The sequence below is a fragment of the Dendronephthya gigantea genome, unplaced genomic scaffold (assembly GCF_004324835.1).
Source record: "Dendronephthya gigantea isolate DGI-Jeju-01 unplaced genomic scaffold, DenGig_1.0 000095F, whole genome shotgun sequence".
In the NCBI taxonomy this organism is placed as follows: domain Eukaryota; kingdom Metazoa; phylum Cnidaria; class Anthozoa; order Malacalcyonacea; family Nephtheidae; genus Dendronephthya; species Dendronephthya gigantea.
The window spans coordinates 264,569-291,697 of NW_021163105.1; the positions used below are offsets into that span (position 1 = coordinate 264,569).

Below are 27,129 nucleotides of genomic sequence, written 5' to 3' on the forward strand. Positions count from 1 at the left end.
GAGTAGAATTTGACAGAAAATGGCTGAAAAGTCCTTTTTTGAAACTGCGCAGAGCAATTACCTTAGCGTAATCATAAACTTCAATAACCTACGATTCATGGTAAGTTTAGAAACTTAAAAATCGAAGTAAATGTTTTTTTTAATTCTGTTGGGAAATGTAGCAAAATAGTTGTCGCACGTGGTACGGTATGGGCTTCTGATACTTGTACCCCTCTGGGCCTCTGATGCCCCGCAAGAGCCGATGAGAGGGTGGGGTGCTATGGTCTGCCCCCACTGGCCTTGGTAACCACTGACCAGGGCTAAATTCTAGGAAATGACATCAGTGACAGCGAATGCCCATGATATGATCAACCAGTACAATACCATGTAAATCAGATCAACCAGTTATACCTTTTTCTTCAACAGACTCTGGTCAAAGATAATGCTCTCATATCAGATTTAATGAAAGAAATAGAAAAAACATATTCAAAACTCTGTTCTGCTAAGTACGTTGAGTTGATCATTGTTGTTTCATCAGCTGAAATTGGTGCCAGAATTGACTGGAAAAAGTTTAAAATATTTTTCATCCTTTAGAGTTAATATCAAGACGTTAAAGAACTCAGCGAATGCAGTTCTTCCATCCTGGTATCCTATTGCTCCTTTGGTCAAAAATCAGGATGAGATTTATGCCTTTTCTGGTATTAATATTTGTCAAATACAACACACATGTAGATGTGATTTGCCAGTTTTAATTCATCCACTTTGTGGACACTTTTTTGCAGCTGTTCATTCCTTAATGCATCAAATTATACAACCATTTTCTTTAGGTGACGCGACAGAGGTTTTTGGTATTCATTTGAGAATGCATGGGAACACTGGCCCAAATGATGTGGTCATGCCAACCATATCACCTTCAGCCTCACTTCTCAGAACTGACTCTGGATTTACAAGTCCTCTGACGAAGCCTGGGACATCTGGGGAAAGAGATGGATCACCTGAGATAACAGGAGTAAACGAGGGATACCAAGGTCAACAATTGATCAGTTCTGATAGGAATGTAAGCCAAGATGAAGGCAATGAATTATTAAGTGAAATATTTAGCTTTAAGGGTAATACACCAAAGAAGAATGAAGAAAACTCTGGAAAGGACAATATTGAGGTAGAAAGGATTATTCCACAGGGCTCCAAAAGCATCAAAGAAACTAAAAATTCACCAAGAAAAAGAGATGGTGCTTTAGGAGTGCAATCAAGCTCTGTTGGAGGAAAGGCATTGGACAAGGGAAAGGATACAGCTGTGGTTTTGCCAGAGAAGACTGCTTCAAGTTGTGATGGAAGCAGTTGGGGGACAGATTATTCGTCTGAGAAAGGTAAGAAAGACAAGACCAAACAGACACAACCTGAAAAAAACAAGAGTTTGAAATCTGAAGAGCTAAGAAAGGATCCCAACAAAAAATCTCAACAACTTGAACCTTCTGAAAAAAATCAAATGAAAAAGAATCCTATTCTGAAAATACAAGTTAAGAGAAAGAGTTCTTCACGAACGAAAACTGTTGAAAAAGACCACAAAAGCGACTCTAGCGATACCTCAACAGATGATGAGGATTTTGACAAAGATCTTGGTAACAAGAAAGCATCAGTTGTGAACACACAGCCTACGAAATCCAAGTCGCCTTTCAAAAAGCCGGCCGAGGATTCGAGCAAAAAGGAGAAGCGTTGCAGTGAAAATATGGAAGATGGTGTTGTTGACGGCGTGCGGAAGGAATTTAGCAAGAAGACAGCCGCTGAAACCGTTTCCAAAGATACCTTACCAAAGCCAGAAACTATGGACAGTGAAAGTTGGAGCGATAGTTCCTCTGAGAGTGAAGTAATAATCGACAAAAAGGTTGATGTTGTTCAAAAGACGTCGGACAAAACAACCGAGGGCGAGGCAGAAAAATCAAAAGATAGAAAGAATAATTCGCCTAAGGTGTCTGCGAAAAAAGGAAATATCTCAATCTCTGGCCAGAAGAAAAAACAACTCGGCAACACAAAAGAAAAGGTCGAGGATTCCTCAAGTAGTGGTTCAGACATTAGTCGCTCGGATTCCGAGAAGGAAGACAGTTTAATTGAGAAAAAGGGCGATAAAAACAAGAACGACGGTATAACGGAAAGCAGCTGGAGTACAAGTGAAGATGAAGAAACCAGAATCAAAACAATAACAAAAGACAAAAATGAAACGAAACAGAACGATCGCAGTGATAAAAGGAATCCTAATCATCCCACATCTGTACACAAGAAAATGGAGGGAAATACAATGAACAGCAAAGAGAAAAATGAAGTTAAAACCAACGAGAAAAACAAGCAAACTAATTTGAAAATTGCGCCATCACCGGCGAAGAGTGTCAGGAGTAAGAAGGGTAAAGAAGATGGTACAACTAACATGGCTAAATCTCCTGCTAACACAAAGACTCGAGGTAAAGAGAACACTTCAGCCAAGAATGAAACCGACCATTTAAAACGTGAAAAGCTTAAAGGCAAAGAAATTGAAACGCAGTCAAACAGCGAAAGCTCGCTTTCAACGTTGAAACCTCCGTTTACTCAACTTTCTGCCAAAGAAAAAATAAAGACGAGCGAAGATAATGCAGCGAAGAAGGGTGATGAAATAATCAAAACACCAAAATCGAAGAGAAAACATAGTTTGGCTGACGAGGGAAAAAACCGTCGTAAGTATAATGTTAAATTTTACGCAGATATTTTCTACACAGTGCCAACGGCAGACTGAATGAAGTCCAGACTAGTCCCATTAAACTCAACAATAAAAAGACAGTGAATAAAACTGTTCTTACCTTTCGTTTTTATCTCAGAACAACTGGATGATTCCAACATATGGTCCTCTCAATCACCATCGAAATCTCAAAAGTCGTCTGTCATGTCGTCAGCAAGTAAGGTCGCATCTTGGCTCTTGTCAAATCCTGTGTTGGACACTGTAGACGATGGCGTACCTAGCAACGATTCTCCAAATAAGAGAAAGAAACATTCAAAGAATAAAAGCAAAGGTGAAGCCCCTGGTGGTGAGCTTGGAGACGCTCAGAAAACGAAGTCGGATTCAAAAAACAAAACAAATGAAGAGTCGACTGTGAATGATATCGAAAGTGCTAAAACAAAGGATAAAAATCAGGCGCAAAAGAGGAAGATGGAGGATAATAGCAAAGAAAAGCAAGGAAATAAGAAGAACAAGAAAAATAAATTGGATGAAAAAGACGGTAAACAAGAAATTGAGGAAAAAGTTCAAGGTGACTATCGTCAGTTCGGATGTTAGAAATATTATAGAAAGTTTTATTTTGTGTAAATATTTTAGTGAGAGTACTGATGTGATTGTTGAGAACTAAGATTACATTTTATCATCATTTTGAACCTTTTAGATAAACAAGAAAATACCCCGATCAAACCTGAGAAATCCTCAAAGAGGAAGAATACGTTGCTTTCGTTACCAAAGGTCTCCAAGGGATTGTCAGCTTTAATGGAGGATGGTAAGAAGATGGTTGTTCATGATGGTTGTTCATGATTGTAGTTGACTCTAACCTAAAACTTAAAATAAACAGCACGAGCCAGCCTTACGAACCATTTTGTACGAGTCAAGATAGTTATTTGCCGCTTGTAAGCACGCTTTTTTTTGTTTTTATTCCGTTAAAGAAAGTGATTACAACCGGAAGAGCAACAATAAAGGAAAGAAATCCAAACTCATTCCGCCAGCAGTGACTCGTGAGGTGAAATCAACTGGATTTCTGACGCCATCGGACAGCGTTGCACGAAAAACCAGCGGATCCAAAACACCAAAATCACGAATCAAAAAAATCTCATCTTCACAACCGAGTAAAACGATTGAATTGAACGCAAAAGAAAAAGAATTTCTCGATAATGGAGCTCTAAACCTGGAAACACTACTGAACGATGAAAGTATCAAATGGTAGCACACATGAATTGTACTGGATTTGAAAAATACTCCTTGGTATAATATATTATACTTTAAAAGATTATTCATATGAAGTTCATATTATTTATTATAATTTATGTTGTGTTAATACGAACGTTGTTCTTATTAAAATTCTGGTGAATACTTTGCATTAAATCATTCTCATTCCAGACTTTTGAGATCTGTTAACTATTCCTGACCCATTTTAAAAACGTTCCTAAAACATTATCTAAAGTTCTTAAACCCGGATGCAGGTTATCTAGGGCCGCCTTAATTGACGCAGCCTGCACCGTATGACCTGTTTCGTGTAGTTCACGCACCACCTCATTTACACGCGACTCTCGCGAGTGTTCCGTGTTAATCTCGCCTTTCAACAAGTAGTTTACATAGGCATTAAAATATGGTGTTTCCACGATGTGCGAAGATAGTTTGTTTTTGTAAAGAAGCTCTAAGAATTCATTGTCCCACGCGGCCTCTTCACGCTGTTTTACAAAGATAATAAATATGATTAAGTGATATTTCGTGTTTTAAGCATGTTTTTACCTGAGACCTACCTCAGTTGTTTTCATCTGATCTGTAACAAAATTCAAAATCTCTTCATCCCCAACGAGAAGGCCAAACTTGTAACCCGACAATGGCTCATAATTTTCAATAAGTTTATTCAAAATATGTTGGCTTTCCTAAACAAAACAAGAATTTAAATTTGAACCAGCTCAAAATGATGAAATGGAGTACAATGATTCAACTTCACAATACATTCAACACAAACCACGGTCGTATAATAGTAATTCAAACCTTTTTATTTAATCGGATACTGTCAGCTTTTTCCCGAACAATTTTCACGACTGACGATCCATCTTTAACTTGACTAATCATCTTCGACAGGACCAGGTACCACGCTCCTTCACCGTCTTTCTCGTCTTCAAGTGGGGGCCAAATACTGAGCAATGTGGCCACGGCTAATAACTCTTTTTCGTGCACAGTTTTTCCGAATATTTGTAGAAACAGTTGATGAAGTCTTTCACGCGATTCCACGTCTTCAATTGAAAGCTACAAATATGAAAAAGGATTGCATTTAAAGGCTCCTCTCATCGGCCAATTAAAAAGATAAGATAAGAAAGATAAACGTCCAGGAAGAACAACAGAAAACGACTAACTTTTTCTTTTACTTTCATACCTCAATTTGCCAATGTCGATGGACAATCGCCTGTGTCTGATGAAATAGCAACAATGTTTTATCTTCTCCAGTTAACTTGACAGTTTTCTCAATGAGTTGAAGGACTTCATGTTTCACTTCAGGAGAAACGGTCTCGTCTGCACAGAAAGTCCTAATTTCCTGCAAAATATCCTCATCTTTAACTAGTTTCTTATTCTCGTCGTTTATATGTTCACGAAGCGTCGCTAGAAGTTTAGCGAGAATCTTGAAAGGTGAATCAACCGTGGAAAGATATCCTGGACGCTCGCCAGGACTGCTAAAGAAAGAGAAGAGTAAAACAAATATATGAGCATTCTTTGAAAATAACACAGAGAAAATAACACTGGTATAAAACACACCTGTATGACTTCAATACAATCATCAAAGATTCTTTGACTATATCCTTTGTTTTAAAACCTTGAGCTCGTTGTTGATTGGCCAGCTCAATCAGATTTTTCACAATGCTCAAGGAATCGCCATTACACAGCACTTGCGTACACAGTTCTTTGATTTTCTTTGGTTCAGACCGTGAAAGATCATAAAGTCTAGCGTATTTCACATACTGTATCTGTTGAAAGACAAAATTCATGCATGGTAGGTCAGTTAAGTATAGTTCACAGCGCTTAGTGTATGGTTTCTTATCAAAATTAGTTCAAATATGGCGAAGTAAACATTATTACAACAGTTTGTTCATACTTGTTCGGATTCCTCAAAGTTAAGAATCATTTTGTTGTCCAAAGAAGCTAAATGCTTCAACGACTGTTCAAAATGTTGCGTAACTTCAGCAATAGTAACACCGTTTTCTTCATATCTAAAAAACAGGCCACAAAAGATGAAGAAATGAAACATAATAATGCGAGAAAATGTCGTTTGCAAACATACATATTTTCTTTGGATTTCTTCCGCTGTCCACCAGCACTTCTCTGGCGGGAGAACTTTACAGCTCGTCTCAAGATCTCGTCTCGAAGGTCAGTATTTAAAGTATTAATAGCTTGCTCTGAGAACGTGAATGAATCAATCAAGACGATGAGGTCAGAGAATGTCAGACGATCCAAGTAGCTATGAACTTCTTCATAACGATGAATCCAGTCAACCTGAAATATACGACATTTTGATCAATTCAACTTTGTCATGAAAGGTCGAAAAAGAGTGTAAACAAAGAGTGGAATATTTTCAACTACAATACAGCACCTCCTTCCCCACAGTTTTTCGCTCTCCTTCCCAAAAGATCTTCTCAGCAAACACCTTGAAAACCTGGCTTGGGTTAAGTAATTCACCGTCCTAATAAGCCCACGAATAAACGAAACAAACATTATGGTCGGTCAATGTACCTCAACTTTTGTTTAGAAGAAGTTTAGTTATTTTACAACAGTTTACAAACCTTGCCCCGAAGTTTGTTTGCCATTTTAGCGAAGACATGAACATTCGAACTGAGAAGATGAGGTCTCAACGTCAGCAGAGGATCACCGCCTTCTATCAAACTCTTGTAGTTTACACCTGGAACAGAATGGTATCAATTGAATCAACTTTAATTCACGATACTGACGGCTTTCTTTTCATATCGTAGTAACAATGGAGCAATACGAGATATTCTTTATTCTGGGTTAACAGCTGGTAGAAAAGCACTTCTATAGACTAAATTTAGGTCGAACCTTGCGACGAGGCTTTGATCTTCTTTATCAGTCGAATGTGCATCTGAGGGTCCAAATCATCCTGAAATTCACACAATACAGTTTCTTAGCAGACGAACTCGTTTCCAGTTCACCAATGGTTCACTCACCTCGTATGATAGTCCCCCGCTTTGAACGCAATCGTTGAACAACATGAAGTAATAGAGAAGACGAGCCAACTGCTTACCATCGATCGAAGGATAAATATATTCCTGCAGTCGACTGATCATCTAAACCCCAAACAGCATTGATCACAACGAGACGTGGGTTTGTTAAATAATTTGCGGATTAATTTCGTACCTTTTCTGGTTGCGTCAGAAGCGTTGTCATTAAGTCTTTTTCACCGACACGTTCCTGAAGCTGTTTTGTCGAAAGGCTGGAAAATATTTTGAGAATTAATTTAAATTGAATAACTTCAACAAAAGGAGAGATTATGTCCAGTGGACAAAGACTCACTCGCCGTCAGTGAAGAGCCATTCGAGATGAGACATGAACATTTCCCATTTTGAAATGTCGTATCGTTCTGCCAGAGAAACTGCTGTTTCAAATATCTTATCGTCCGCGCTCCTAGGAAAAGGAATTAGGAGAGATTAAATTGTAAGATTTATGTTAACAGGAAGGTATAAATATATACACACAAACATACATGGTCAATCCTAGGATCGTTTCTTTCTTGTATTCCTCGTCTTGGGTGAAGCGATTGATGTCCACACCTGATTAACAGAACCCACATTAGACATGCAGTTAAAAATATTCCGTATCTTAACTGGAAAAACCAACAAACCTCGTCCCAGTCCTTGGAGAAGTCGTGCCTGGGCGAAATCCGCGAGTTGCGTGTGATATCTCTTAAGATGAGCCATCAGAAACTTCGTATCATCATCCCCAGTCTCCACATGATCACGAAGGCTGTTGATCACGTGGTCTACCACATGGTCAGGTGGATGCAGGTACAGTGACGCCTGAGAGTCTTTGAATTGCGGGCTGAGGGTGCTGTACACTTGAAGAGCGTAGTAATAGGAAGCCAGCTTTAACGTCAATGCAGAATTTGGCAGCTTTTCAAAACACTCGTACGCGTTGGTCGACTGTAAATACAGAGATATTCTCATGTTAGCAATGGTTCACTTCACACATCTTGAAGCGATGATTGCCGCCATTGCCGCCTGGGTTATTTTCATCAATTTACTCACCTCAGGAAGGGAAAGAAGGTAGGCCATAGCAAGCGGTGTATCATTGAGAAAACATTCATCTGCGAGTTGAATCAGGACTGAAAGAAATAGAATTACATCAAACAGTTTACTCCTTAGGTTCTGAACAGTTCTCGATACACACCGCCTCAAAATAATAAGTTTTCAACAACAATGCATAGTGACCTTCAGTGGCTGGTTCCTCAATGGAACCTTCAGCTCTTTCTTCAGCAATCTTTTGCGTTTGAAGAAGAAGCTCGCTGACGTGGACAGAGTTCTTGTTTGTCTTCCAAGAAACCGTGTTTTCATTCTTCAAAGAAGATATTTTGTAAGTGGCAGATCAATACCAGTTACCACAAAGTAATACGAAATATCACTCTCTATCAAAAGAGAAGTTTAGTATTCTAAGGACGGCTTACCTCGGCTAATTTCTCGTGAACTGTTTCGTAAAACGGATGGTTATGAAACTCAAGTTCCTTTTGGTGACGTTTCTGTTGTCTGTTCGTCATCTTTATCGCTAGGTTTGTGTAACGGTCTTACCCATTGTAAAGTGTCTGACCACCAACCAACGTCACTAACGTTGGATAAAATCGTCTTTGTTGTTTTGGTTATTTGACCAGCAGCTGTAAGATCATCCTAAAAACGTAACCGTAAAACTATTCTGGCGTTTTCAAATTCATCCGGCATCGTGTGGACGGGGTCTTGATACGCAAACGAATCACAAACTTACCGAGTCCATAGGATCTCCAATTTCCTCCATCAATTCACTGAGATCACGATACAGAATCTGAGACAAAAGCAGAGAGTTGTTTTTTCTAAAAGCAATGATCGAAGTCCTTATCCTTTAGAAAGATACGCACCTCAGTCTGCAATAGACTTCTGGAGTGTAGCAATGCTTCGATAGCATTTGGTTCGCAATGGGACAGGGAGAAGTTGAGCAACTTTTGTCTGAAATAAAGACTGGTTTTATATATTTTTTTTCAACAAAGATCGTGCAAGTAGTCGTGACATGAGACAAGTGAAGAATCATATTCTCGTCTTTCAAGCCTCACCTTGCCTTGAGATTCGTGAATTCAGTGTTTTGGCCCAAAGTCCTAGGAAATGTACGATATTTTGACCTTGAGTTCAGAACTGAATACACATTCAATAAACGTCACTTGAATGTTAATTGATGTCCCACCTGCAAATCTTCCAGCCTGGAATATAACCAGTTTTCACCAGCTCTGCGCATGTGTTGTAAGCTACAGTAAAATCATCGTGGTCTAGGGCTCGCTGTGCCACCAAGCTAAGAACTCGACCTCGTCTGGTCTTCTCGTCTGAACCAGACATTTGCAGCAAAGACGCCAAACGAAGAAGCTGAAATAAACATACAAGTCGTTGTATTAGCTTTAGTTGAAATCTCCAGCATCTCAGACTCGATCATAGATGGCAATTTCCATCAGTAAAATACCTTCCCAGGATCTTTATAAGAAGCAGGAGACGAATCTAATGATTTTTCAATCAATTCAGCTTTATCTTGACATAAACGAACTAGAAAAGAAAAAGAACAACTTTGCTGTATAGAACTCAGCGTACTTACGGGAAATTGACTCGCCTTTGTTTGAATTGACTTCAATCTATATAAGCTTATGAACTAACCACACTGTCTCATCAGAAATCATGAATCTCTAAGAGTCACTCTAAATCATGTTTTTTTAAAACTAATTTGTACCTTGTAGTGGTAATACGGAGACGTTGTATTCAGCAAACATTGATAAGGCTGTAATTAAATCAAGTTCCTCTTGAACAGACGCTTCATTTGGCTGAACCAAATCTAAACAAGCCCTAGGAAATAGAGCCACACACATTTTAAAAAACTGAAAAGGATAACATGAAGAAAGGTGAGATTCTAAAAACATTGGCAATGGACACAGGAGAGTTATGCCCGGCGCTAAGTGCAACGACAGCAACGTGAAAGTCAATTTGACAGGGGACAAAATACGACTCACTTTGCCAAGTTCATACACGGGTCTTTAACATCATTTGCAGAGTTAAAATATTCCCTCGACGCTTTCACAACGAGCTCTACGAATCTATGATATTCCATTCCGTCATCTCGAGTTGCCCGTACGAGTTCTGCATGTTTGATATTTTCTTTATTTCCCGAAGTGAGTAAGCAATCAACACATGCCTTAAACAGGAGAATAACAATCTAGTTCGTAGCAAATGGTGGGATTTTTAAGAAATTTTTCAAAGAATGCAACGCCATGTACCTCGTAACAGATACTGGCAGGAATAACATCAAATATATCGTTGCGTAATTTTAACATATCTGCTAATAAATTGTCCCAATCTGCTGGCTTTAACGGTGGCTCTCTGTAAAAGAAAGGCTCTCAGAATAGGATATGGTAGAGTTACATTTACTGGTGGTAGATAAGAAGAATTCGGCATATGGTGGGCTTACGACATAATTCATTACTAACATTCTAGAACCACCTTAATGAAAATTAGAGTTCTAATTCACTTGAGCCACCTTAATAGTAATTCGTACAACACTCCTTTAACTACAGTAACTTTGACACACTCATACATCAAGTTCTCGTAGTGTAGTGGTTATCACATCCGCTTAACACGCGGAAGGTCGCAGGTTCGAGCCCTGCCGAGAACACTTTTTCATCTTCACAATAATTTTTTAATTTAATATATTTACGCTATTTCAAAGCTCGGATACAAAGATCAACATATTTGGATATAGATAAATTCAATATCGGACGAAACCCAATTCATTTAAAACATTTTTGAATCAATGAAACATTTTCAAACTAGTCCCAGGTTCTGAAACACGGATCACCGCGAGCCGTAACCTGAATCTACCTGATTCTTCCCGCCTGACACCAAACGGGAAGGACGAGAACATTACAGTTACTAACCTGTGTTTAGCAATGCTGGATAAAGAAAGCATGAGAGATGTTGCTGTCTCTTTGTTAGCCTAAAAGACAGCAAAAAATTACAGAAAATTACACAAAAAGAACGGCTTCAGAGCAAATAAAACTACAAAAAAAATTATTAAAGACAAAATTGTCTGCGAGGAATGCAACAAACCTTAGTGTCCACCAAATATGAAACAGGTTTCGCAAAACCGTTTTCTGATAGGATTTCTGCCCCGCTGAAAGATGAAACAAACAATATCTAGTGATACATCAGGTTGAGTGTAGAATTTATTAAATATGAGCTAAAAATATTGATGATATTGATCTAAATATGTTCATGATAGACGCAACTTACTTTAAATGTAATTTGAGTTCGTCTAGCTTCTCTCGAAGTTCCACAATTTGTTGTGATGAAACACTATATAAGATAACGTGCCCACATACGATATATATATATATATATATATTAATATATATATATATATATATACAGAAGAAGTTAAACGAATCATAGAAGAAATGGCTAAATTCATTACGATACCTTTCTGTGTCTGATGAAAAGCACTTTAAAATCATTCTGGCTTCCTCCAGTTGGTCATCCCTAAACAACAAGGCAAACATAAAAGCGTTCAATTGTTTTATTTATTGTCACAAATGAGGGGGAGAATATATTTACCTGCTGCAAAGATAGATACAGTCGATCGCCATCTTCATCTGCCTTGCAACATCTGGGATGAACGGCTCCGTCGACTAGGAAAGAAATGAAATTGAAAAACGATGTTTGTTAAGACACAAATGAGATATTAAATTATCACCTCGGATGCTGATTGCTGAAGTATTTTAAGCGGAAAGGTTAGATCCATCTGGAAATAAATGCAAAATGTTCGTTAAAACCGCATCAACAAGAAATGGTTCTGAGTGGATCTTTAGAGAGAACAGATCCGTGGGGTAGTTTACAAACCTTTGCTGTTTCTATCATATATTGTTGTATCAACTTCGTTTTGCTGCCTCGGTTTCGTTTCTCTAGTCTGTCCAAGAATGGAACAGCCCATTCTTTAAAATTCCTTATAAACGACTTCTCCGTGGACTAAAATATTACAGACAGCAGTTGTTAGGAAGATGACACTCTATGTCATAAAGCCATCTGTAAAAGTACCACAAGAGTCAAGAGCTCACCTTTGATAGCAAAAGTCTCATTTTTTCCAGGTTATTTAAGTTTTGGAACGACTTTAGGTCAACACTAGCGTCTGTTTGGCACTACAAAATATAGAAACATGTTTAGAAAAGTGTCTCTCATGTTTGAGAAGTGCAAAATTTCGTGCATGCGTGCATACCTCGTAAACCAGGACACTGAGGGTAATCAAGTCATCCCGTAAGTACGCTAAGCCCTAGGTGAAGAGAGACTTGATAAACATCTGAAACGTCACATCAAAATCATCGAGTTAATCTAGTCAACATGAAAACATGAGAAAGCTTGTATACATACCTTCACTCCTCTTTCTTGGCCAAGTTTAACAAGTTCTAGAGCATTGTCGATCTAAATATTTTCAAATACATGTTTTTAAACACAATTTCCACGACTCCACGATACACGTCGTACAAACTTGAATTTAAAACGCAGTGGTTTACTGCACCTGGCCGGAACATTGCTCTATTTCATGAGCACGATATTTGTACCATTCTGTAAGCATCTTGCTGTCTAAAACGCCGCTAAAAACAACGAGATACCTTCGTCAAAAGAATAGTTATTGAGACACTTATCCCCACGACCATATTACATACCTGAAGGGCTTAAGTTCTTCATTTTCGCGGTATAAAAACTCTCCAGGATCGTCCACGGTATCGTCTTTATACGTTTTCAAATATCGCGGGTTCTCCACCCAATCTTGTGTCCGCCATGTTTTTTCTTCCCACTCATACACCTCAGGTTCGTCGTCATCGATGCTGAGAAAAGACAAACCACCATCGTTGTTTCTTTTACTGAACTTAGGCACAAACAACGATTGTATGAACAGTTAACACAACACAAACGTGTTCATGAATGATAACTAAAACTGATAATAATGAAAACTGTACCCTGCTTCAGGAAGAAGGCTTCTGTAGTCGAAAGGTGAAGTAGTTTCAGGGAAGTTTGACAAAATAGAAAGATAGTGTGGCAAAGTTTGTTTTCCGTGATACGTCAGCAGGCAATCAACTGCATTCCAGTCGTTATCCTGTATGAAATATAAACACGGGATAAATGGGTTTATTCCGTTGCTAGACCGAGTCCTCCTTTCTTCATCAAGTCCTCCTCACCCTGGCAAAATTCACGGACGATTCAACAATATTACTGTCTCGAAATGAGGTGAAGAAAACGCTGTCAAAATTATCGTGTGCAACTGCAGGACCGCCAAGGATTGTCTCATATGTCGAGAGACGGTCGCAGTAGGTTAAGAAGCGTAGACGGTAGCGACATATGTTACGTTGTTCAACTGACAGTCTGAAATAGATGGTGTAAATAAAGTTAGTTTAGTTTAGATTTCCCCCTGTAGTAACACTGGATCAATAAGAGATGATCCTTACTGGACTTCTAGGAAGAACAGTTTAGAACTATCAGAGTTGTCCGGAAAAACACATTTCGTTCCGTTTATCAAAATACACGAACTTGTTAAAATCAATCTTCTTCAATAACTTCTTCTCAGTCTCTTGCTCGTCACGTTCTTCCACTTCATCTTCTTCATTTTCCTCGATTAAAAACGGATGTTCCGTGTCACCCATAGCAACCAACACATGAAGCCCAGTTCCATGCAAACCATACTTCAACAAAGCTTTAGTGGACTCCAGGTCCTCAGCGACTCGCTCAAGGCATTCATGTAGAACCCATACACGCTTGGTCACCTTACTCTAATAAAACACAGAGATACTCCGTATTTATTCCCTGGGTACAGCACAGTATGCACGACCCTGCCGATCGTACTGTAATTATATCGAGCATGAATCAGCTTCAAAACACTCTCAACAGATCTACGACTCGTTCAACGAAATAAACAGCAAAAGAAAAGCTCAAACAATATTACTCTCACCAGGTAATCGTGTATGCTTGAAAGAGTAACTTTAGATTTCCTCCATTGCTTTTGATACACAAGATCACAATCGAGGTCATAGGACTGGGCAAGAGCTAATGCTTCGCCATATTCTTCAAGTTCAATCTAGAAGTTCAAGCAATCCTGTATTGAAACCTGAACATTACATATGACTATAACTCAAGCTAGCAATTTCAGCACAATTCACTTTGGTTAACCCTCGAAGCTTCTAGCCATTTAAAGGGTTACAAAAGGATAACTAAAGGGTACCGAAAGTTGTCCCCTTTTTTTCCCTTTAGTTGTCTTTTTGTTACCCTTTTGTCTACCCATATGATCTGATATGTTTTGTAATATATTTTTCACCTTTCTTGCGTAAAGTTCCTCCGGGGTTGTTGAGCGAAGACAGAGAAGTCTGTAGGTTTGTTTCAGAATTCTAAATAACACAAGTGGTTCAGGTTAATTCTGTTGTTGATAGGACTTAACAGTCGTAAAAAGGAAGTGTACACAAACTAACTTGGGTCGTCGTACTGGCGGACGGAATCTTTCGCTTTCAGTTAGAAAGTACAGGACCTAAAAGAGTTCAAAGCTGGCGTGTTTAGCGACTCGAAGTTTCTATGTAATCTCACACAACGCTTCTGTCTTACATGTTTCGCAAGTTCCCGAGTTTTTGTGACCATGTGATGTTCCTCATCATCCTCATCATCACGATGTTCCCCCTGTTCACCCTCATCATCCACAGTTTTCCGTACTGGACTTAGAGACACGACATTGTTCTCACACTACAGGATAGAAAATCTTCCTTTAAACGTCGGAACAACAAACCATTTCATATATAACCCAGTTTACGTATTCAACATCTTCCAAGACTCACCTCCAAGATAAGGAAACCACCATTGTGGGCACTGGTAACTAACGGACATGGTTCGCACCATTCAGCATATTGGCCAAGGATATTCTTCAAACTGAAAATAAAAAAGCACTTTTACGCACAAGAATTTCTCGAGTCAACCAGATCCACGTCAGTGATATTTGAAATAGACATGACCAACAATGTCAAATGCCAATCAACCGCCAAAGCACAGAGTATATAAGCACAGAGTATATAAGCACAGAGTATATAAGCACAGAGTATATAATCACATATAATAGATATATTTTAATTTGTGACCAAAGTTCCTTAGAATTCAAAAGTTCAGAACAAACCTTTTGTCAAAACTTGATACAGTCAAAGCACCTGAACGACGGGCTAAAACTATTGCCTAAATTCAGAGAATTATTAAGGGGAGGAATACTATTTTTGATACAATGAAATAACTATGATCTATTAAAACACTCACCTCGTTTGACCACCAACCAATGTCGTATACAAAATTATTCTGTTCAACTGTAAAATATAGAAATTGAACTTAATAGTGCCAAGCGCAGATTATTTAATATTTACTTTGGTTGCTCGTAAATGGTAGGTTATGGGAGAACGAAGGAGCAGTGATGCATCTTAGATCAGAACAGAAGGTTGGAAAAACTGTATCTCAGGTTTCTTGCGGGAATACACCACAGATGCGCTCTAATAATTTTCTAACATTTCTTATCATAACCATGGCAAATCATACCTTTTCGTTTTGAATGATTTAAACTTGGAAACTGAACATGGACATCTTCGCTCTTGTATTCCGGCTAAATAAGTTGAAATGTTATCATCAGTTCTCAAAGGATCATGGATTGTCAGGTTTACTTCAGGTTTACTTCAGAGTCCTTCACCTGTTCCGTTTGTTCCCAGGTCTCTCGCTGTTTCAACGAGGGGAGTTCCCACAACGATAATCTTCCTGAAAAATGCAACGCCAGTAGCGTTTTACCGTCTAAAGCTAAACTCATCTTCCATACGCCATGCTGAAAGAGATGTGTTTAAAAACTTTGTTTAGAACTAAGCAATGACTCGAGAGCCTACCGTCTTCGGAATATGTACCTGTCTATTGTTAAACCTTCGTGGAAAGAGTTTCCCAACTAGACCTGTTGCTTGTTGAATCTGAAACGAATAAATACGATATCATTATCCTTTAAAACCTGCCTTGACTATGAAATGGTGACTTTTGGTTCGTTTTTTCGATAGATTTCAAACATACCTTTTTTATTTCTAATGCTTGATCTTCGATAAGTTTGAAATGCGGTTGACCAGACAGCAATCTCCACAGAGTAATGCCATTTCCCAAGGCTGATTTGCCCTTCACCCGAGTGGCGGGGGTCCCTAGAAGGAGAAGTTTTGTAGGAGGGTAATACACAGCACAGGACACGCCATGAGGTAGAACTGATTGGAAAGAGAAACTGCACTTCTTGCTGTGTTCTCCGCTGTGACTGCTGCAAATCGAAAGAACATGAAAGTTTTAAAACTTGTACGCCGGTAGTGCAAAATCTATTTCCATCAGCTGAACTAAACAGGCTTCGCTGTGCTCTGCACGACCGAACAAAGATGGTTTTGAAATCATAGAAGAATAAAATACGTTACTTGATAATGTAGCTGTCCAGTTGTCCTTGGTAGGAAATAACGAGAAGCTCCAGCTCACTACAATCGAAACGATTCACGATTTCAGAAGTACAGTCGTAGTACTGTAGTTAAACTCACGTTTGTTGAGTTCAAAACCAAAAGCGATTACAAGAATCCGCACCTTTCATTATTCTGATCTTTCTCAAGAAATAAAAGACCAGAAATACTCTTGCAGTGGTGAAAAAGACCACCAGTGTTAGATGACACGTTATTCTGTTAATAAAAATAAATGGTTCTCAAACTACGCGAACATGACTGGAATCACGTTAAATGGAAGGTGTAAATTCCGCTTCAGACGATGAACAAACCTTTAGAGTACATAGAGAGGTCCCTGATAGATCAAATACGACAACCTCTCCCCAACTAAAAAGTATTTTCGTCCATAACTTAGTTTGTCAGCAAAATCAAACATTAAAAGCATTTCTTGTGAAAGACGATTACTTCATGTGTTTACCTGTGCGCAAATGCCAAGAGAGAGGAGTCGCTACTCCATGCCAACCTTCTCCAGCTCAGAAACGGATCCTTATGAACTGAACAGCAAAAAATTGCAGTTTCATTTAAAAGGAAACGTCTCAAATGCACTTAAGTTTGCATCTAGCTTATATTTACCCTGGCATTTTGAAATCACAGACGAGAAGTTATCCCTGGAAGATCTTTAAGAGACAAAGTGGGTGAATGAGGTTTGGTTGAAGTTCAGAAAAAACTAACCACAGGAAACACAAACCTTATTTCAATACATTGCTCTTGTAAAACTGCAACAAAATTTCCTTCACTGAGATATAAAAGGAAGAAGCAGAGAACTTGTGAAGAATGTGTTCAATGATGCTGTGAGAATGTTTCATGTCTAACCTTGACAGTGCAAAGTCCCATGATTGAGAAGTTTCATGAAGTTTTAGGAGTTCTTCTGGTAAAATACAGGAGGCAGCAAAACCACTGATTCAATGAAAAATGAATAAGTTATTTACAAGCTGAGGTATTGATTGGAGTACAATGGATTTCACATTCGATCTATTGATTGTATAAGTTATTGATTGATCTCTTGATTACACTAATTAATTGATTGATATGACTTTATGAATTATTCATTTTTTAATCACAAGATCATACCTAAAAGGATATTTAATGATTTTCCAGACACCCCACACAGAGCCTTTATAAAGAAAACAAATAATAAAATAATGGAAATTGAAGCTGAGATGATGCGCTTTTTAAATATGAGTTTCGAAAAAGATTCTACAGGCATTCACCTTCAACGATGGACAAGAGCTTTTTCCCAAATGAACCACGCTGTTGTAAGATATCTAGGCCGCTTTTGCTCTAAGAAAAGCACGTTATATAACATTATAATGGACTTTTGTTGAAAAATACAATGGACACGCACAACTCTTTACAAACATCTTACCACAATATAAATGACCTGAAAACAACAATATGCGAGCAATAGGTTCCCAAAATATCCGATTCCTCACCTGAATCTCCTCGTCCAAATTCCATTCAGCGTGCACGAGTAAATTGTACAAAATGTGATCATTATTTTCATCTTTTTTTTTCAATCCAGCGGCCATTTTGTTTTTTATTTTGATACACGTCTCTCGTTCTTTTCATTTCCAGCGATCTGATTGGTTCAACGCCGTCATGACGTCATTCACCGCCATGTTTAAAAGGACAAACCGCCATCTTGTTTGTGGTTCTGTGCAAAAGCATTGTAAACACAAAACTGACTCAAGTTTGGAGGTGAATATCAAGTGTTTTTAACTCCGATCTTGCTCCATTTTTGCAGAATATTTACTTTATAGCAATAGGAAATGGCTACCAGCTTTCAGGCGCATATTGATAGAGAAAACATTGGCAATTCTGGGTTGAAAAAGAACGTGACTAAAGCAAGCCAAGGTGTGTATTTGTAGAAAAATAATTTCATTTCGTGTAAAGACACGTGTCTAAAGGTTTATTATTTTAAGGACAAAGAGGATTATCTACAAAAACACCAAGAAAAGCTTTGGGAGATCTTGGAAACATACAAAATGGCACGGGAAAGAAAAATTTCCAGACGCCAAAACCTTCAAAAGTGAAAATATCTGATGAGAATCAAAAATCAAAATCATCCGTAAAACCAAAGAGAGGAACATTCTCTGTTCTCAATACTCATAAAAAACAAAACAAGACATTAAGTGATGTTAAAATCAAAACAAACAATGAAAGTGTACTGCCAGAAATAGGAACGATGATACCATTTGTTGATGAAGGTTTGTATTGGCATCATTGCATTTCATTCTTGTAATATCTTCAGACAGTTATTTATAAGCTTTGAATATTTTTTAGAAAAGGATCTGCCAAGACCAGAGCATATTACAAAACTGTTAAAGCACACTGGACTTTTAAATCCATCGCTTCTGATTCCACCAGTGACCTACCAAGATGACATCAAACTACCATCATCGTTTTATGAATTTGACTCCCATGAGATACCATTATTTGGTAAGGAAATGGTTCTTTCAAGAGGCGCTTTTAGTTTGGTGTTACCCTAAAGAAATAGGGAAGAAGTTATTCAAACTGAAAGCATTATCAATTCAAATGTCATAACACTAACCATTCTTGATATTTCATTTTCAGATGACACCATTGCCAACATTCTTGGTTTTGATGAAAAACCAGAACTTGTCGAAGTGGATCCACTGCTTCCTGTTCTGGAACCATTACCACCTTTTGAAGAAGACCTAGATCATTGGTTATGTCATGACTAAATATTACATGACAATTTCATTTCTTTTGTTAATGATAGACATTCGAAAATGGTAGATTAGTTACATCTTTATAACAATCCAAAAAAGTTTGTAAATAGTTTTGTTCATTATTTAAATAACTGTATAAATTTTAGGTAATAAATCAATTTTGTAAATGGTTAAACTTGTGTTACTAAAGCTTTCAGTAAAATGTTGGGGATTTTATCTTCAAGTTCTAGAACCACAATACCTATCCAAAATATTGCAGTCCACAAGTAATTTGTACGTTGGTAATGGTCCCAATGAAATTGTGCTTGTAGTTTTCAATTTTCTCAAAAAATATTCAAGGAACATTGCAGCATTTTTGAAGTTCATCATATAGGTTTTTACACCAACTACCTTAAACACACAATTGTTATTTCTTGTATATTTCTGGGCAGTTCCATAACCTGTCAGTTTTTTTTTGGTTAAAAATCTTTAAGCTAATCATAAGTTGATATCAAATAATAAACTAGTCAAGACAACGTTATTACAATTGATTTGTTATTAAAAATACTTGAGCATACAATGGTTGCATGCATTAACTTTTGAGTGAACAACAAATGTAACATTTGCCATGATATAGTATATTACAGTTCAATAAGCATAAAGTAACATCTCGTTAAGAAGAATTGCATTGAAAAACTTCACATCTTGTCTACAAGTGGCGCTAATTGTATATGGCATAAAGACGTGAAATTTTGCTATATTCAATTATTCAGCGTGATTAATTAAAAAAAATTCTAACACTATCTACGAATTTCTATTGCAATAACATTTCATTTCCAGTATTTTCACGTGAAGCTAGTCAAGAAATCTCCAGCTTCTAAAACTAGTACGATGAAATAGGTATAGACATTGGTAATCAGAAATAGCAAAACCAACTATGGCAATGAACTAACATGGTACGTTGTTTATCAAGATAGCAGTTGAACTAGATGAGGTGAACCAGTCAACAAGTATAACGAGATATGTGAAACCTATACAACCTGATATACAAGATATGTAAAACCAGTTTGACAAGATATGCTAAACTGGAATAACGAGATATGTAAAACCAGCATGACTGGAATAACCAGTAAAACGAGATATTCAGAATTGACGATCAAATTACAGTGGGGCAACGACCATTATCGTCGAATTTGTCAAGTGTTTCTACAATTGTTTTAAAGCTTGGTCTTTCTCTGGGATAAAGTTCCCAACACGAGCTCATGAGGGAAAACATTTCCGGTAAACATGCGTCCGGTTGCTCCATTCTGTAACCTCTGACAACTCGTGTTAGAACATCCGTCAGTGGCTAGGATTGCGAGGAAAGAATTGTTAGGAAACAAAAGAATATTCATTGCCAGATAATAGATTAGAAACTCGAAAATAGTTCACTTACAATTCGCGGATACGGAACACGTCCGAAGGAATAGATTTCCCAAAGAAAGATACTAAAACTCCATACATCAGACTTTGACGAAAATGTCTGGAAAAGAAAAAATGTCAGATATGGTTGTTGAAGTAGTAGAAGATACGAGTGTCAACGACATGACTTCTGTGGAGAACAATCATTTTGATGTTGATAATGACAACCAATATTCAAAGATCTGAAAGTCCTTTGCCCCTTGAAGATGGCTCCACTGGCAAGTTTTTGCTCCATGTTAAAAATTTTCACCAAAAAAGCACTCACCCCTTCTTTCAAAGCCTCTGGGGCAGTCCATTTGATCGGGAGCTTCCCAGAGATGCTAATATTCTGCTGACGAGCGTGACCAAAATCTGCCACTTTTGCCATACAATTTTCGTCCAGTAACACATTCCTTGCCGCTAAATCTCTGCGTTAAAAATTCCAACAATTACTTCCAAAGCCATGTCGGGTAATATATACTATAATAACATCGCAGATCTTTAAATATTATACAAATTTTTAACCTGTGGATGAAGTTTTTTGATTCCAAATAGTGCATTCCTGCTGCAACATCCCTGGGAAAAAACCAATCGCAAGTTAGTGGAATCTTTGTGGATTTCAGTAGAATAGATATTGATTATCTGTGATTATATTGATTTTCATTACATAACCATCGAGAAAGACATAAATTTGGCTGAATTTACTTCGAAGAACAACTTTGAACTTAGGTAACGTACTTTGCAAAACCTATAAGATCCTTCTGAGTTATAACAGCGCGCCCTCTGGATCTCAAGTATTCAACTAAACTTCCTTTATCACAAAATTCAGTAATGATATATATTGGTGATTCGTCCAAGGAAACTCCCAGTAACATTACGAGATTCTTATGATTGAGATCCCTGTGTAAAAGGAAAAAGAATCATTCATATGCTGCACTATTTCAAAATCAAAACTATTTTGTCAATCAGACCACGACATGCATGATAAATGGTGTTGTGGACATACGTCATAACAGAAGCTTCTGTCAGGAATGTCTGGGCAGCTCTTCCTTCTTCTTTCATAGATTTCACAGCGACTCTTTTTTGTCTAAATCTTCCTTCCCATACATCTAGTAAAACACAACAGAAAGGTATAAGACCCTGTCAATTTTTGTAAACACCAAAAGGACAAAAGATGACAGAATTATATTACAAAGCTATACGCCTTCCGTATACCTCCAAATTCACCGTGACCAACCACTTTCATCAGGTCTATATCTTTCCTTCGTATATGCCAACCAGCTAAAACAATCATATTTGTGAGTGCATAGTTGAAAATTATATCTACACAATCTGTCTACTGAAGACCCAGCAAATCTAGGGAACTTGTATAAAAATATATCTTACAATTTTTAAAAGATTCTGCATCTACAGACACAGCCTGTGTCCCTTCTTTTTTTAAAGGTCTGTTCAAGCGGCAAATCAAACCATCAGCTCCTTCTAAATAGTGCTAAACAGATGAAGAGTTCAACATTTTAACTGTTAGATATATATTCAAGGTTGGTGTGTGTGTGTGTGTGGGACTTTGATAAAAGTTGGATTTTCAGGGCCTTACAGCTATGGCATTGCTTACATTGACCAGTTGGGTTAAATTAGTAAACGATGAATCTTCATCAACGGTTAGCTTGTCATCTTGGTACATAACACGGTAATGTTCAACCTTTCGTAGATAGCTGGGGAGACGGAGAGATATGTTGTTATATCTAAGATGATCAGGTGATGGTGTCCAAGTGATGGTACCATTGTAATAGTATTTTGGTGATAGTGTTACAGTGATGGTACCAATTTTGATAGTATTATGGTGATAGTGTTACGGTGATGGTACCATTGTGATAGCATTTTGGTGATAGTGTTACGGTGATGGTACCATTGTGATAGCATTTTGGTGATAGTGTTACAGTGATGGTACCAATTTTGATAGTATTATGGTGATAGTGTTACAGTGATGGTACCAAATTTGATAGTATTATGGTGATAGTGTTACGGTGATGGTACCATTGTGATAGCATTTTGGTGATAGTGTTACGGTGATGGTACAATTGTCATGATATCATGATGGTATCATTGTTGCTTATGATATTATTAGAAAACCTTACCAAACACACAAAGCAAAATCCCCAGGATAGTTGGTGCTTTCACGAACAAGAAAGAGGCCGTCTTCTGGTTTTTTCAACAACAAATTCTCAGCTTGCAGTCGGTCAATTCTCCCATGGAACCAACTATGAAGAACATTTCAAAAATGATTGAACAATCCAGTAAAAATTTAAAGGAAATTCAGATAAGTTTACGTACAGTTGAACAAAAAAAATGCACAATTAATGTCAACTCACGGCATCTTGTGAAGCTGTATTGCCTCCTTTCCCTTCTTTTTTTCAATGTAATTGACTGGTATATAACCAACATCTCCTCTAAGATTTTGTGCTTTCAACCAATTTGGATCCTAAAAACAGTAATATATGTTATTATTTGCTAGCTAAAAAACAAAAGAATCAGATATTTCTCCCATATTACATATGTGGGGCACAAGTTTATATCCCAGCAATTCATCACAATGTAGAATCTGTAAAAATCTTAAGACGCATCTTGTATAATGTTTCCATTAATAATAAGTTTACCTCAGTTTTTTCAACCACAATCAATGTGTCACCTTTTTCAAATGGCAAATCCTATTGAACAAGTAGAAGAATTGAAATGGATGGATCAAATTCTCACAGATAAAATGTAAAAATAAATCCATCAGGACTTGCAGTTTCTATCGTTACGCAAATCAGTTTATTTATTATACCCTGTGGCTTCCTTTTCTAAATGCAAATTTTGCTGTGACTTCTGTCCCCGGGGCGAACTGTGGGAAAAAAGATTGTATAAATAAAGGGTGTAGAACTTTTGAGAGGTGGACAAAGGCACGAAGAGTAAAGGCTGGAAGAGATACAAAGTAAATTTAGATGGAGAGCAAAGTACTCATATCAAAATCAGCTACATTTGGCTATGCACCCACTGGGAGGCACATGCTCACTACCACACTGGTTTGTCAGGGTTCTAGGCAGTCTCTCTCCAACTTTTTAATCATGCAAATGAGCTTGGGATAAAATTAGCATAAAAAGCTGTCATCTATTAAAGTTTTTTGATAATATACCAGGTAAATACCAATTGATAAAACTCAACACATTCATGTAGTGATTCCTTGCGTACTTGCCATTGTAACTTACCATCAGGGCTGAGCTTTTGTGGTCCAGATTCTGCGAAATCTGCAAAATGAATATCCCCTCAAATTTCACTTTTCAACTCTATAAATCCAAGTGCAGCTTGAAGCACGAAATGATAGACATATATTATGTAAATATTAGAGCAATTTAGGAATGAGATTTATAGACTTCTTAATGTTTACACTTTTTGATTTGTATCTATTTACTAAAATGCTACAAAAAGAGATTCCTAAATATTCTAATTAACCGCTAATGAAAACAACTTTATAGAGAAATTTCGGATGAAGTAAATTCATACTTTATTTGGTAAACAACATCAGATACCCATTGTTGTAGTAGGCACTTTGCATCCGCACAGCGACCAGGAAATGTTCTAAACTAGTATTTCTTTGAAAAACGATTTCAATTTAAGATAGATTCCTTGTATATGGCCGGCAAATTCGAGCTGGAATCTTCTCAAGCTAAGCGCAATTTTACGATCAAAGCGATATCAATATTCCTTCAGGAATATTTCCTTATCATCTATAAAGGCCAACACCATTATTTTGATTTTAAAGGATAAACATTTGTCCTCTCAGAAAAAGTACAAGAGTCTCCAAGAGTCTTGGGAATAACCTGTGAGAGACTCGTATAAAAAGTCGCTTACTTTTTTGAATTCTTGTGACATATTTCAACCTTGTTATGACTGGTAAATATTCATAAAATTACAAGGCATAATTTCTAATCAATAAAACACGAATTCCGGTTTAAATTATTTTCATTTTTTCAGTAATGCTGTAGTGTAACAACGACCTCTCTAAATCCTTTTTTCCACATACAAATAAGGTCTAAAAAACCTCCAAATTTGAACGGAATGAACAGCACTTGTAACATTGGCTGTGCATTTTGAAAACAAGATTATGTCATGCCAAGAAAATGTGCACTTTGATTATACAAATAGACCACTTTATAGGAACGAAGTCGCACTTACTTTTAGTTATATGGATCCCAAAATGGTCCAAGTTTGTAGATGCAAAATATGAGCGGCCGATCTTTCCTCAAACGGTGTTTATTTCGGCGATGAAATGTTTTATATTTCTGACAAGTATTCGATTAGTTTGTCTCGAATGTCGCTTTGTGCGGAAGTAAATGCAGACCAACCTCGATATCGAGTTGTGGATTCGGGCATGCGCGGGCTAGGTTTAGGAAAATGCATAAAATGCGATCCATTCGCGGAATTTATTCTAAATTATATTTCATCTCTTAGAAGAGTTGCAGATGTATCGAAAATATAAAAAAAATGCCAAAATATCTTTCGACAAATTTCGACATCATTTCATTTTAATTTTAATAGCTTAAATGTCCGAAGGCTTTAACAACACGTATTTTTGTTGCAAACGTTCATTCATATAGATCCAAGAAAATATTTTGTTGAATAGTGCTTTAAAACATGGATGTATTCGGGGAAAGACTCAAAAATAGAAAAAAGAACTGAATCAAAATAATGTCGGAAGAGTTCCATAACCCATGATGAATAACGTCTGCATCGTTCCAAAGAAGTTCAAATTGCTTCCTCTGGAAAAATATTTGCATCTTCCCTATAACTCACAATTGATATAACTCACAACATTGTCGTATTGGCCGGAAAATGGCGAATACGACCATGGTCGTATCATGGTCGTATTGGCAAGAAAATGATGAATACGACCATGGTCGTATCATGGTCGTATTAGCCGGAAAATGACGAATACGACCATGGTCGTATTGGCCGGAAAATGACGAATACGACCATGGTCGTATCATGGTCGTATTGGCCGGAAAATGACGAATACGACCATGGTCGTATTGGCCAGAAAATGACGAATACGACCATGGTCGTATCATGGTCGTATTGGCCGGAAAATGACGAATACGACCATGGTCGTATTGGCCGGAAAATGACGAATACGACCATGGTCGTATTAGCCGGAAAATGACGAATACGACCATGGTCGTATTAGCCGAAAAATGACGAATAATGACACAAAATTTACAAAACAGTTTAGCAAACTAAGTGCTAAGTGCCGTTCAGTCATTTATATTGAGTTTCCTTTCGAGAATGACGATTATTTTGACGTTAAAAACCAACAAGGATTGTTTCAAAACACTAAACGAATATCAAAACACTAAAATTTCTCGCTAAAAACACTTAAAAAACGTTTAGGCGTTTAAATCTTGTTATTTCCAAGCGTGTGCTTTATTAGTCGTTTTCTATGCATATGCTTGTTAGATACCACCTCCCGAGACCAGGAAAGCTTAAATACGTTAAATTTATCTTCGCTCTTAGGGCTAGCCACTGTAGCTGATTCGTCTATGACGCTAGACTTGTGGCGATGCATACTCTGTTTCTCACTGAGACGTAACGGTTAGGTGCACATACATCATGGTCTGGGGGCCGTAGTGCATCTCCCCCTTAGACGGCCGTTAAGATGTGAGTTATGGGGGGAGTTCTTCCTATAGCAACTGTCCTTGCACCTTTCGTAGTTGTAACTATGTTGGTATATTGCAGCCGGTTGTATAACCAGGTTAGATTGTGGCATAGGTTGGATGATCTCTTTTGGGTGTTTTTAGGTTATTCCCAAATTTTTTTTCTTTCCAAATTTTTCTTTTACATACAAAAAACACTGTTATTAAACATATATGGAACGGATATAGTTCGAAAAAAAATTATATCGACTTAAAACCACCTTAATAAAACCCCTGAATACTCTCCCCAGTCTCTGCATGTTATAGGAGGCAATGAATTAAACAATAGCAGAGTTCATTCAGAAATCAGAAACATCAAACATTTACTGTATTATCAGCATGGTCGTATCATGGTCGTATTGGCCAGAAAATGACGAATACGACCATGGTCGTATTGGCCAGAAAATGACGAATACGATCATGGTCGTATCATGGTCGTATTGGCCGGAAAATGACGAATACGACCATGGTCGTATTGGCCGGAAAATGACGAATACGACCATGGTCGTATTGGCCGGAAAATGACGAATACGACCATGGTCGTATTAGCCGGAAAATGACGAATAATGACACAAAATTTACAAAACAGTTTAGCAAACTAAGTGCTAAGTGCCGTTCAGTCATTTATATTGAGTTTCCTTTCAAGAATGACGATTATTTTGACGTTAAAAACCAACAAGGATTGTTTCAAAACACTAAAAGAATATCAAAACACTAAAATTTCTCGCTAAAAACACTTAAAAAACGTTTAGGCGTTTAAATCTT

General features: G+C 37.5%; 4 protein-coding genes and 1 non-coding gene across 6 annotated transcripts; 3 read left to right on the top strand and 2 right to left on the bottom strand.

Moving 5' to 3' along the window:
• Positions 1–2: 2 nt before the first annotated feature.
• On the top strand, positions 3–4,005 carry LOC114533806 (transcriptional regulator ATRX-like). The gene is made up of 7 exons (XM_028555405.1): positions 3–100; positions 406–485; positions 574–677; positions 807–2,681; positions 2,823–3,251; positions 3,381–3,488; positions 3,652–4,005. Exons 1-7 carry the CDS (start codon positions 20–22, stop codon positions 3,927–3,929), a joined length of 2,955 nt encoding a protein of 984 aa, XP_028411206.1. The 5' UTR covers positions 3–19; the 3' UTR covers positions 3,930–4,005.
• A 29-nt stretch (positions 4,006–4,034) lies between these two features.
• LOC114533808 (neuroblastoma-amplified sequence-like) lies at positions 4,035–18,055 on the bottom strand. Its single transcript, XM_028555407.1, is given in 63 exon segments — positions 4,035–4,413; positions 4,486–4,611; positions 4,727–4,981; positions 5,109–5,403; positions 5,486–5,694; positions 5,823–5,937; positions 6,009–6,220; positions 6,318–6,407; positions 6,508–6,623; positions 6,779–6,839; positions 6,907–7,026; positions 7,097–7,172; positions 7,253–7,363; positions 7,443–7,509; positions 7,581–7,878; positions 7,984–8,060; positions 8,167–8,290; positions 8,400–8,493; positions 8,495–8,616; positions 8,711–8,767; positions 8,841–8,928; positions 9,033–9,074; positions 9,161–9,336; positions 9,431–9,510; positions 9,692–9,804; positions 9,969–10,150; positions 10,233–10,335; positions 10,890–10,948; positions 11,062–11,125; positions 11,245–11,307; positions 11,431–11,490; positions 11,566–11,639; positions 11,705–11,752; positions 11,851–11,976; positions 12,066–12,146; positions 12,224–12,277; positions 12,376–12,426; positions 12,524–12,599; positions 12,672–12,833; positions 12,966–13,102; positions 13,185–13,368; positions 13,534–13,772; positions 13,952–14,077; positions 14,315–14,384; positions 14,466–14,521; positions 14,596–14,730; positions 14,823–14,913; positions 15,155–15,210; positions 15,289–15,335; positions 15,562–15,625; positions 15,710–15,838; positions 15,915–15,974; positions 16,072–16,303; positions 16,452–16,508; positions 16,612–16,703; positions 16,799–16,853; positions 16,945–17,020; positions 17,100–17,143; positions 17,215–17,262; positions 17,340–17,423; positions 17,598–17,640; positions 17,738–17,807; positions 17,960–18,055. Coding segments are annotated over 63 exon segments (6,915 nt in total). The 3' UTR covers positions 4,035–4,116.
• On the top strand, positions 10,555–10,627 carry Trnav-aac. The gene has a single exon. It is a non-coding gene; the product is annotated as a tRNA-Val (tRNA).
• Positions 18,056–18,200: 145 nt separating the features above from the next.
• Positions 18,201–19,347, top strand: LOC114533933. Of its 2 annotated transcripts, none has more exons than XM_028555564.1 (5): positions 18,201–18,224; positions 18,287–18,380; positions 18,449–18,733; positions 18,810–18,965; positions 19,101–19,347. In XM_028555564.1, the coding sequence occupies exons 2-5, from the start codon at positions 18,296–18,298 to the stop codon at positions 19,229–19,231; spliced, it is 657 nt and encodes a 218-aa protein (XP_028411365.1). In that variant the 5' UTR covers positions 18,201–18,224; positions 18,287–18,295; the 3' UTR covers positions 19,232–19,347. The 2 variants fall into 2 exon arrangements, with proteins under 2 accessions (XP_028411365.1, XP_028411366.1); XM_028555565.1 differs by having other exon boundaries at positions 18,208–18,224; positions 18,293–18,380.
• Positions 19,348–19,748: 401 nt separating this feature from the next.
• LOC114533926 (tyrosine-protein kinase CSK-like) lies at positions 19,749–24,989 on the bottom strand. The gene is made up of 15 exons (XM_028555557.1): positions 24,851–24,989; positions 23,884–23,922; positions 23,463–23,519; positions 23,293–23,343; positions 23,008–23,117; positions 22,774–22,896; positions 22,251–22,350; positions 22,025–22,127; positions 21,854–21,919; positions 21,645–21,747; positions 21,377–21,538; positions 21,164–21,214; positions 20,925–21,066; positions 20,634–20,720; positions 19,749–20,546 (listed from the first exon to the last, which is right to left on the bottom strand). Exons 2-15 carry the CDS (start codon positions 23,884–23,886, stop codon positions 20,355–20,357), a joined length of 1,350 nt encoding a protein of 449 aa, XP_028411358.1. The 5' UTR covers positions 23,887–23,922; positions 24,851–24,989; the 3' UTR covers positions 19,749–20,354.
• Between the last annotated feature and the right edge of the window lie 2,140 nt (positions 24,990–27,129).